Raw genomic sequence first — 12323 nt, 5'->3', positions numbered from 1 at the left:
ACTAACACATAAGGAGCAATTGTTCCTAGCAACCAAAGTCAAGGAAAGGAGAAGAGAGGAGGACCACAGATGAACTGGTAAGCCCTTTGCTTACCAGTTGCATTGACTGAGAGTGAGGCTGCAACTAGCATCCTCTGGTGCAGGTCTGCAGGGGCGTCACTGATGATCACAGAGTTGATGCTCTCCTTCTCAATCCAGACACACCTGGAAGAAACATGGGCTCTGGACCAAGCAAGGGAGCATGCCCAGCCTACAGGAGTGCACCTCAAACAGATGGTCCAGCACTCGAGTGTGACAATCCACGGGTGCGTCATGCAGGGCTTCCCAGGCTCCTGGCCTGCTTGTCTGGACCCTTTCTCCCACTAAGCCTTACCTTCTTCCCACCCCCCACGTGGTCCAGACCTCTCCTTGGCATTAATTACCATATGCATGTCCAAACGTGCTCCTACATCCAGAGTCTGTCCTGCACTCCAGCCCACATGGCTGTCACCTGTATTCTAGCAGAGGGGACACAATGTGGTCCACCCCATTCCTCCTGTCGCTTCTCCAGAAGCCAGCCCCACTCCACAGGGAATCCTGCATTCCTCCTCATCCTTCGTCATTGGCCCTAATCAAGCTCCATCCTGCTGCTCCCATTCCTGAAGAAGGTGTTTATTCAGCTGCCCTGGCCTTGGCTACACCAGTGACCGGCATCAGAGGTCTGCTCCTGCCTGAGGGCTCTTCTACTTGGAAATGCAGTGGGCTCTTCACATGGGGCTACTCAAAACTTCAGTGCACACACAGATCTCCTGGAGAGCTTGTGACAATGCACTCTTCCTCTCAAATCGGGATGGGCCTGAGCATCCTTATATCCATTAGCTCCCCAGGGATGCCCAGCTACTGGTACTGGATGAACTTACAGAGGCTTGAACTCACCCAATGTGATCATTTTAGAATGCACATTGTAAGGCTTCCCATCTGTGTTTGGAGATGAAATCTAAACATGGCTTATGAAGCTTGCACTCCTCTGCCACAAAGTCTGTAGTCCCTGCCACCACCACCCCCCCCAGCCACCAATTCTCCATCATATTAAACTATTCACAAGTACAACCCCTCAGATTTAGGCCTATGCACTTATTACTAGAACTATCCCTAACCTTCTTCTTCCTACCCCAAACACCTGTTCCTCTGCAGTCTTCTGGTGTCAGATTTCTCTGGAAGAACTCCATGGCCTTCAAAGCATGGCCTGGCCCCAGCCACTCTGATGATGTTCTATGGCCCCTATCAAGACCTATTCACCCGATGTTGTCAATGTCAGCCCCCCACCCCCACTGAACATAATAATCCTGGCAAAGATGACAAATGTATCCTGTTCATCACAGTCCACTAATTCTTACTCTGTTCCTGGCATAGAGTGGCACTCACAGACCTGCTGAGTAACGATTAAAATGAGAACAGAAGAAATGAAGTCTGATGAAAGACACTCAAAAGTGTGATCAGAGAATGGCTTTCATAGAACACCTCTGAGATGGAGCTAGGAAGGAAAAGAGGACAAGGTAAAAATATTCTAACAGTTTAGATATGAGGAAGACTAGTTCCTGATGAGGGCTATAAATAGAGGAACCGAGAAAAATTTATGGGAAAATTAATTCAATCATACCTGAACTTGGATATTCTGGTCAAACTATGACACTTCAGTTCGTAAGGGTTGAAAGGTCCATGGAGCACCGCCTGCACACACGAAACAGTGTGACCAGTAGCCAAAAAAAAAAAAAAAAAAAAAGTCCCAACCTCAGCCCATACTTTAAAAGAAGCTCAATCCAACCATCCTCATGTTTCAGTAAGGAAAACTGTGCCTTGAAGGAACACAACCAAGCCCATGTGTGATGTGTGAAACACTCCAAATATATTGGCAAAAGTTCTTCTTTTAATGGCAGCAGACCAGTGAGTAGGTTGAGTAGGCAGGCCTGAGGTCCTGCAGGGCAAAGGCCAGGGAAATAGAAGTGGAGAACCTGAACAAGGAGGGGACCTTCCAGCCAGCCCTCTTCTGCAAATGGAATGGGCAGCACCAGCTCTAGTCCAAGCAGATGGGCTCATGAGCTTCAGGAAACCTAGCCTGGCAGCTCACTCAGAAGCCAGCACCACATGCCTCAGCCCAGTGGGAACCAGCAGCACTGATTCAGAGGGGGAGGTCAGCACAACAGAAGCCAGGTGGAGCACTCTCTGCACCTGCCCAGACTACATGGGGAAACCAAGGTAGAAAGCTACCGGGGCTGCCGCTGCAGCCTCAGCCTGCAGTGTGGAGTGGCACAGTGTCCAGATCATCTTTTACTAGCTCCTGAACATCACCTTGCAGTTGGGGGCACCCAGTCTGTTGGAAGAAAAGCTCTCCTGCAAAATCCGGATCAGGTGCTTCTCGTCATCCTTCCCAGGAGAGGGAACAGACGCATCCACCACATTTTCTGCTGATTTGGAAAAGAGACCCTTGAGAACTTCATGGCTTTGCTGAACAAAACAAAAGAAAAAGTTTCTTTTATTAAAAGGAAAAAAATCATACTAAAAGCACCCTATTCCAACTTAACCAAAACATTTCATGGACATAAGATCTGTACTATCATTAAGATACAGGGAGTGTTCATCAAATTCATTTTCAAATTTAAACAAATAAGAAAGCTTTTACAAAAATCAGCCATCACAGAATACTTCTTAAAAAACAATTTTAAAAAATTTTTTTAAAAAACAAATTTTTGATGAAAAATTTCAGTTTTACATGATGAATATTAACACTGTTTCTGTTTTTCACATATTAAATAATGAATTTCAGTGAATTCCACCTTTATGTATGTATATCTATAAAGTACCAATCAACAATAAATAAATGAGTGAAAGAGAAAAAACAGAGAATTTAACTGGATCTTTAGTTAATATTTTGCTGGATTGTTTGTTCTTTCCAAATTCCCAGCATCCTTCATCCCCAGTAGAATTATAGAAGTTCAATGCAAGATCTCAACATCAGACTCAAAAGTGACCTCTTTGTGACTGATTTTTGAAAGAAATAGTTGGAAGAAATTTTAAAATGCTTGAAATATTTGAAATAAATATTTTGTTAACTACTTCCATTATGGAAAATAATTCTTGAAATTCATTTTAAAAAATCTAGAACATTTTCTTTTTTTTTATAATTTTTAATATTTACTTTTTAGTTCTCGGCGGACACAACATCTTTGTTTGTATGTGGTGCTAAGGATCGAACCCGGGCCGCACAAACGCCAGGCGAGCCCGCTACCGCTTGAGCCACATCCCCAGCCCAAATCTAGAACATTTTCTAATCTAATTTTCAATTTCAAAAGTAATAGCTTGAGTAGGAAACCAAGAATAATAATACGCAGCCACCATAATTTAGTCTCAAAGGAATCAAAAGATATTTTAATCACCACCACGGAAAAAGAGCAACTCCTCCCACCCCTAGCCCCCTCTGGGGACCTCAGAAGGGAAGAAAGGGCCCCTCCTTCTCTCTTCTACAGCAAGAGGACTGTACCTTTGACTCATAGGACTCCTCCGCGAGTTCCGCATGACCCTCTCTGATGAGGACATCTCTGATGTTGACGACATCCTGCGCCCCTGAGTAGCAGTATACGTCCACGTGCAGGATGCTGTGCACAACTGAGAAGACCTTCACCAAGAGGGCTCGGCCACTCACGAGGGAGGCAAAGCACCCACTGGCTCCACTGCTCCAGTGCTCGCCACAAACAAGAGACTTTGAGGAGGGTCGCATTTTGCAAATCTTAAATTCCAGAGCCTACAGGACACAGATGCACACTGAGACAGTTTCATCAATGAGCGAACACTCACCCAGATATGTGACCCTTGTTTCTGGACCTCATTAAGGTGTGCACCAGGCTTTCCCAGCTGAAAAAAACTCGGCTCTGCTTTCACCAACAGCAGAAATGTGGAGTGATTGAGACTGCACTCACACAGATGGCCCCCTTACACTCTGCCTGGTGCCAACAGAAGCCTTAGCATACACCACTCAATTACAACAACATGTTTCTTTGCTCAGCTTAAGATCCTCCATATATATTAACTCACTCCAAAAACAATAATGGCAAAAACACCTATGGTGTTGGACCTTTTGTGAGTAGAAACCAGGTTTGGCTAGTATGACACAAGTCTCTTCCCCACTCTGGGCTGTGGCTACCCTATGGTAAGCTGAAGGGCAGGGGCCCCATGACCTCCAGCAAAAGCCCTCTAGCATTCAGTATTCATGCCTCAGAATCTTCTCTACCTTACCTGGAATGGAAGCTCAAGAAACTGACAGGGAATCTCCATTAGAAGATCTAAGTCTACATGAGACCTATTGCCATAGTCTACAAAGAACACCTACAAGATAAAGAGAGCAAATGCTCAGACACAGTGTCCACAACATCATCTGACTTGATGCTAGCAGCACAGTGGTCTTCTCTAATTCTCTAATCATAGAATACCCAGAGCAATCTGTTCTAGTTGTAATGATTTCCCATTTAATTTCCACCTGTAATTACCAGATAAGCTTACAAAGTAGTTTATAGACTATCTCCTTTCCCTTTGAGTGATTTGTTATGAAAAAACATACCTCAGCAGAATTTCCAGAAACATAAAGGATTTGAGCTCTAAAGTAGTTTTCCTTATCAAAATCTGCAAAGGGTGCGAGGCAGACCAAGTCTGGGTGCGGGTGAGCGGGCAGGGGTGCCAATTCCAGCTGGTTCATCTCAGCAGTCAGCTTTCTCAGAAGCTCTGCACTCTTTTCATCAGTCCTGTACCCCCAGAAGTGGCCCACTTCCACCACCTGGAAAGCAGGGAGGGCAGAGGTGAAGCCTGGAAAGTTCCAGCAGGTACCTCCCAGCACTCCTGGGTGCATGTGCTCTCCATGGGTTTGTGAGGAAATAAGAAGGGTTCTGGCTATCTGCAGTGAAGAAATGTGTGTGACACAGCTACTCTTGGAGGCACAAGACTTTCCAGCATGCCCAACTACTCAGGGCTCTGGGAGGCCACACGAGAGGAGTATTCCTTTGTCTCCAGGTCATCCAGAGGAGAAGCCACACACAGGCCTTGGATGCCCCCAGGCTCACCTGGCAGGTGCACAGCCCACCAGCTGAGTAGCAGCAGGTGGACCTCTGTCAAAGGGCACTGCTACACAATGTCCACCACTGCTGCCACAAACCATGAGGGCCCATGACCACTAGTGTTCCAGTCTGGCTGGAATCCAGACTTCCATGTGGAATTTCCCAGCGAGGAGTGGCTGTAGACTGGCCAGGAAGCATGCAAGTATTTTAACTGAAATTTTATTTTTCATTTATTATTTATTGCTGTACTGGGGATTGAAACCAGGGGCTCTCTGCCACTGAGCTACCTCCCCAGTCCTTTTAGACATAGTCTTACTAAGTTGCAGGCCTTGAACTTGCCTTTCTCCTGACTCAGCTTCCCAAGTCCCTGGAATTACAAGCACGTGTCGCCATGCCTGACTGGAATTTTTTTTTAAAGAGGCAAAATATATACCCAAATAATACTGTTGCCAACCTATTTTGTGGATATAAACTGAATTATACAAGCACATATCATCATGCCAATTAATATTTTAATGTGTCTTTTTAAATGTCTGTTTATATTTGCTTCACTTTCCACCTTAGCCACATTCCAATTTAATAAGAAGAGTAATTCAAGCTTGGCCACAGTCACTAGATGATGAAGGTGTACAGTCAAGTGTGAACTTACTTCCTGTACACACATGGTGTCTGTGGGTTCTGAGGAGAGAGGCTCTCATGACTCATCACACTGTGCTTACCTCTGTGACATCAATAGTCAGAAGGAGATCTGCCACTGTCTGGGACCTGTCCAGGGTGCTGAAGGAGACTTGCATGGGGTCCACTGTCTGCTTCTGGAAGTCCACATTCACCCTACACAACACATGTGTTGTGAAAATACATAAAAATCAAGTGTCCCTCAAAATGTTTTCACTTCACCTATTCCTATATTTTACAAGAAAAGAACATTTTTAAAAAATATCTAAGCCAGCACTATAGTTTTGATCTTGGGGCGGGGAGTACTGGAGATAGAGCCCAGGGGTGCTCTACCACTGAGCTATATCCCCAGTCGCTTTTTTTTGGTTTTTTTGAGACAAGATATCACTAAGTTGCCCAGGCTGGCCTTGAACTTGCATTCCTCCTGCCTCAGCCTCCTGAGTCCCTGGGTTATAGGCCTTTGCCACCACACCTGGCTTATAGTTTGGATATTGAATGTCCCTCAAAGGTCCATGTACTGTAAGGCTTGGTCCCTCCTGTGGCAGGTGGTGGAACCCCTAGGAGGTGGGGCCTAGTTGGAGGAAGTTATGTTCCTAAGGGAGGGCATGCCCTTGAAGGGGAGCACTGAGCACAGCTCCTCTCTGTTGCTGGAAACCATGAGGTGAACGGTCTCCTCCACCACGTGCTCCTGCCATGGTGTACTATGCCTCCAGATCCAAGCAACTGTGGGCTGAAACCATGAGTCAAAATAAACCTTTCTTTTGGAAGCTGATTACCTCAGGCCTTTGTCAGAGGGATGGAAAGCTAACACAGCCAGAGATCCTGAGTTTGATCTCACCATAGAAGTCAATTTCTGGTGGCTTTCTGAATAACCCTGGAAGGGGCGCATGCCATAATAATTATGTACCACCCTGGGAATATATTCTAAAAGCCAAGAGTCTTACAGAATATCTATTTTCAAGGGTATAAATTCTAAATCTAAGTAGGACCTGCTATGGTTCCTACCTTGTGACTTCAGTAGTGGCTTTAACTTTAAGAAGCTAAGAATCCATGCGTGGTTCAATGCTGAGTTAGAGCACACACACACAACTGTCCAAGAAGCCCAAGACAAGTCACTCATCATTTAGGGCAATAGGACAGCAAGTGCCAAAGATCTGGGACATGAAAGACAAATTCAATACACCCAAGACTTTCCTTTTCTAATACCTGGTATTCTAAAATGAAGGGAAGAATTATAAGACAGATCTGATCCCACTCTTTTTCCTTTACTGGTGTTCAGGTACTAATGGACTCTGATAGAGCAGGGCAGTATTCTCTAAGCAGAGGATGGAACCCACCATGTCCCCATGTGTTCAGCAGCCAACACACCAGGCACTGGACGAAACCAGCTGAACATACACCCCTTCTTTCACCAGCACTCAGATCATTAACGAGCTCCACCAGTTAGGAAGGCCACAGTGAGAAATGGTGGGACTTCCTGCCCAAGTGGCAGTGAGGAACCATTGCAAACACTAGAAGCTGTTTTAAGAAGGTCCATAAGCCTTACTCTGAGCCAATGGATATAAAGCAATCCCTGCCCACACCACATGGCTGGAGGGAAGGACACCACTGGCAGCTGGCACTTCAAGCAACAAGTGCTCCCAACTGCACCTCCACTATGTCCCACCCTCTCTCCACTAAAACAAAGAAAATTCCACTTGGCTTAAAAGAGAACTATCACAAGGAAATGCACATGCCTAAAGAGGAAGAAAGGGAATTAACATTAGGTTCAATCTGTACTATTTAAACTGAAAGCCTAATACAATGGGTGTCATACCTTTTAAACAGATAAAAACATGAGGTATAGAGAGGTTAAGTAATGCGCCCAAGCACACACAAGGAAGTGATGCAACCAGCATTCAAACCAAACCTGCAGCATAAGCTACAGCACACACCAGGCTGCACAGCCCTAGGAAAACATTATCTGGAACCTGAGTCCAGGCAAAGTCTTTGAGAAATACCTGGTGTTCCTGAGCTTCGACACCGTCCCTCCTTGCACCTTCCCTTCGATCTCCTCAGCAGCATGTACACTGAGCTCCAGCGACACTTTCAGCTGGGACATCTTAACTGCCATATACACTGCAGGAAGGGTTTTAAATCTCTCTGTCGGATTCCTCGAGAACTCCACAAAGGCTCTGCTCCCCAAATATAAAGCAAGTACATTCATCAGGCATCTGGTAAAAAATAATCACATACAATTTATCTAGAAATTATGTAAAAATTCTCACTGCACAACTCTCCTCTCAACACCAGTGACTCTTCATTCTAATTAATCAATAAGAAGTACTAGATGCAGAGTGGAGTGACACACACCTGTGATCCCAGTGGCTCTGGAGGCTGAGGTAGCCTCAGTAAAAGCAAGGTACTAAGAAACTCAGTAAGACCCTGCCTCTAAATAAAATACAAAATAGGGCTGAGGATGTGACTCAGTGGTTGAGGGCCCTTGAGTTCAATCCCCATTACCCACCCCAAAAAAAGAACTAGATTGATTTAAAGAAAATTTATTCACTAGGGGAAATAAAAATTACAATGATAAACCATTACACTGAAACCAGGTGTTATCCTTATATAATATAACACAAGACCATTTCACCCAAGAAATCTTTTTTAAAATAATTTTTAGCTACCAGTGGACCTTTATTTTATTTATTTATATGCAGTACTGAGAACTGAACCCAGTGCCTCACACATGCTAGGCAAGCACTCTACCACTAAGCCACAACCCCAGCCCCAAGAAATCTTAATTTTCAAAATGATAACAAAATGATTTTTTTTAACTATTACACATAAAAACACAGATTCAGAAAACAGCACAGATGCACAGCTCAGAGAACTTAGTGATCTCTCTTCAAAAACTACTAAGTTTATTACCCAGTGATGGTGATGAACATCCTACCCCCATGGCCCCTCATGTATTTTGGGACCATAGTCCATCCCCTTCGTTGGAGGGACAAGAACCAAGCATGAAGCAAGGGGACCTGCCAGCCATCCATGCTGCAAGTTCACACTGTGCTATGAATGCCATAAATGTAAAAAATTCTCACTGTACATCTCTCCTCACAACACCAGTGACTCTTCATTCTAATTAATCAATAAGAAGTACTAGATGCTGGGTGCAGTGACACACACCTGTGATCCCAGTGGCTCTGGGATGTGTTCACATGGCTATGCAAAGAGACTTACAACCCCTCCTGCCATACGATCAGTGAGTGGTGGGCTGTCACAGACCTATGTCCTCCCCGCTGCTGAGGAAGGACACTGAGCCAACCAGAGCATCGGTGGGTATGTGACTGAGATGGCTAACTTGCAGCAGCCTGTCACTGTATGCCCTGCTTCCCTGAAGCCAGAAGCTGCTGCCATCCCTAGCCCCCTCCTCTGCTCACACCAGCATACCCTCCTCTCCCTCAGCCCTCCTTAGTAGCCCCTGGGACTCCCGTCACTACTACACATGCACTTTCTGCCTACCTACTGCCCAATGAAGCATAATTGCCTGTATCACCTTTCTTTAGCAGGCTCCTAAGTACCTCTTTAAAAATGATTTCTTTTAAGCTCTAGACCACATTTCCAAGCCTCTAACCTTCCAGGAGCACATCCATCCTGACATTTCCACAAGCCTGCATGCTCCCCACCTCCCACTGCCCCAGGCCACCCCATCCCTGAGCTCAGGGCTGCATCAAGGGCCCTCAACATCCAAGCCCAAACCTGAGCCTCCTCAGCTCCTCTCTCCTTTGTCCTCCACAAGCAACCAATTGTCAAGTCCAAGAGCTACACCTACCACCTCCTCTTCATTTCAAACACACTGGGTGGACCCTGTCAGTGCCTCTGCTATGGCTCCTTCAGTCTCCAGACTGCTTCCTCTCATGTCTTCATCTGCCTCCATGTAGTCCAAGTGAAGCTCCAAAGAATAGCTCAGAACAGGACATGCAGGGTCTCCAAGTGCCCATCTCTTCATGTTCACACTTGTCAGTCTGTGACAAAAGACCAGCCTGACCCGAACCCCAAGCCCATCTGATGCCACTTGACACAAAGCCAGTTCCTGCCAATACAGCTGTCACGCAGATCTCATCAGTCCTGTGCTCTCCGTAGCCACTTGGCCCTAACTCGTTCCTGTTCCACCACCTCCTCCGTCTGCTTGAAGTCTTGTCTTGAACTCTCCAACACCCACCCAGATGGTCACTGCCCCCACTCTGGGCCTATACACAAGGTTTCCAATCTGGGCCTCTCCCATGATGATTCTTCAGACACCCTAAGTTCAATTCATTAAACCTGTAAGACTGTTAAGTATACTTTAAAAGGTTCTGCTTGTTAGGATTATGACTTTGCCTCAGAAAGTATTCACAGGCCTACAAAGAAAATGTATATATTAATCACCAAAAATGGAACTTAAAATGTTGGAAAGAATAATCCAAATTAAAAATGGATTTGATACGTTCAACCCAATTAGCAGGATGTTAGTCAAAGAGAAAGTGTTCTTATTAACTAAATTTGTCAAATTAAATAAAAATTTTAAAACACTGAAACACTAAAAGAACTTTTCTGAGTTCAAAAATTTAGTGAATTTATATTGTTTACCTTAGTGATGTATTTGTTTAAGTGGCTAACATCCAAACAATTGTTTGAAGGCATCAGTGACCTTCAGTGTGGAATGTTAAATAACGCTTTTATACTGTATTTTGTACTATGATGTAACTCCCTTCCTTATGGCTAGGCTGCTGTAACACTTGCCTGTAATCAGTGAAGGGCTGTGCACCTTGTACTATTTCTCAATAGGTTCTGCTGGACAGATACTGGGCCAGTGTTATTGAGGTAATCAAGCAAGATCTGTTCCACAGGGCTAATGCCACCATCTCCCCTTAAAATTTTGTAGAGGTTATAAAAAGAAAGTGGTATGTTGTGTGATGATCAGCACTAAGTCCTGCATTCCCATGTAAGCCACTTGGGTCATAAGAAGGGGTGTCAAAATGAAGTCTGATTAGAATTTACTGCAGAGGCCAAGTACATTTAGTATGGCTTGAGTTGTGATATAGTTTTACTTTGATGTGCATTTTGAATTTCAGCTACACCTAGACAGACGTAAATTGATAATTAAAATGCTGTAACCAACTTGTCTAATAAAATTGGCAACCAGCCACTATTTTGTTGACTATGAGAAAGTTTAAATTTATGTTATTTTTTAGGGTCTGACAGAATATTTCATGTGTATTACAGTGGTATTCATATGCTATGTCTCTAAACTTTATTTTCAAAAGCTCAAGGCCCAAATACAAACTTCTCTGGAATAAAAAAAAAATCGTTTTGCATGTAAGAATTTCCTATTAAAAATAAAAACTCCCAGTGATACTCCGTCAACTATTCATTTCTGACTGCTGACAAAATAGGGCCAAATAATCTGAGCTTCTGCAAGGACTACAGATCAAAATCATTCAGGAAAGATATTTTTAATTAATTAAGAGCAAATAAATTCTGTTCGGGGTGTCCTCATGGTTATAAAATAACAAATTCATGACATTTCATGAAAATCTGGGGATGAGGCACTTGAGTGAGGGCACCTGCAGAGAAGCCCACTGTGCCACAAACTCATCTATGCTACCAGATTCCAGTGCTCCCTTTAAGAGGCCACTCAGGTAAGAGAAATGATGAACCCTACTGACAAGCTAGAGCAAAGCTGCATTCCAAGAGCCACCTGCAGCAGCCCCACAAAGACCCACGTCCATGTGTAACTGGAGTCTGAACACTTAGAATGTCATGCCTCCCTCACAAGTGCAATTGATTACAAAAACATCTACTTACTTTGCACCATCAAATACGATGGATTTGACTTGACCACACTGTCTAAACAGAGACTGCAGTTGTTTATAGTAAAGGAATCCATAGGGAGGAATGTGCTTCAACTGTAAGACACAACACCACAGCAGTGGTTAGAGCTGTCACCGAGGGCTGATGGAGCAGTCACCGAGTCTGTCAGCTTCAGGCTGCTGCTTATCTCTTAGCTCACAGAAGCAGGTCACCACCTTCACCCATAGTGGGTATGCTACGGGTGAAGGAAGCCAAATGATATTTAATAGCCTAATATGATTTTTAATCTACAACTAAGTTTAAATAACAAAATATGTTAAAGGCTCATTCTTCATTATAAAAATAGGTCAATCTGGGGCTGGGGTTGTGGCTCAGCATTGGAACACTTGCCTAGCGTGTGTGAGACCCTGTGTTGGATCCTTGGTACCATATAAAAATAAATAAAATAAAGGTACTTGTGTCCAACTACAACTAAAAAATAAATGTTTTTTAAAAAGGTCAATCTAATATAGGAAAATTAATATCAGTTGACTTCTGTTTTATTTTGCGTTAAAATAATCAAGCTAAACACATCTTTTTAAAAACATTGTATTTCTACATAAGGAAAAATTGGACCTAACAAAAGAAAAATGTACTAATAATGAGAGAGGGTGACCCCTCATCACAGCAGCCAGAGGTGAGCTCTCAAGGAAACTCAGCTGCTGCAGGGCTCTGCCACACTTCATGCCCTCT

At 44.1% G+C, this 12323-nt stretch overlaps 1 protein-coding gene across 4 annotated transcripts in view; it reads right to left on the bottom strand.

Annotated features, from left to right (window-relative positions):
- Window positions 1–12323, bottom strand: part of TDRD9 (tudor domain containing 9) — a 104935-nt gene that overhangs the window by 17918 nt on the left and 74694 nt on the right. For 2 of the 4 annotated variants that reach the window (XM_081289637.1, XM_081289638.1), the window contains exons 23-31: window positions 11586–11686; window positions 7757–7969; window positions 5801–5912; window positions 4592–4804; window positions 4270–4359; window positions 3518–3778; window positions 2329–2484; window positions 1640–1710; window positions 95–204 (exon numbers count right to left, since the gene is read on the bottom strand). In XM_081289637.1, the coding sequence (XP_081145763.1) occupies window positions 95–204; window positions 1640–1710; window positions 2329–2484; window positions 3518–3778; window positions 4270–4359; window positions 4592–4804; window positions 5801–5912; window positions 7757–7969; window positions 11586–11686 (1327 nt within the window). The remainder of the gene's footprint in view (window positions 1–94; window positions 205–1639; window positions 1711–2328; window positions 2485–3517; window positions 3779–4269; window positions 4360–4591; window positions 4805–5800; window positions 5913–7756; window positions 7970–11585; window positions 11687–12323) is intronic. The other 2 variants (XM_081289636.1, XM_081289635.1) reach the window with 1 other exon arrangement.

The sequence above is a fragment of the Spermophilus citellus genome (genome assembly GCF_964194105.1).
Source record: "Spermophilus citellus genome assembly, chromosome: 4".
Taxonomy (NCBI): domain Eukaryota; kingdom Metazoa; phylum Chordata; class Mammalia; order Rodentia; family Sciuridae; genus Spermophilus; species Spermophilus citellus.
Note: the sequence above shows the minus strand (reverse complement) of the source record. Positions and strands in the feature narration are given on the sequence as shown.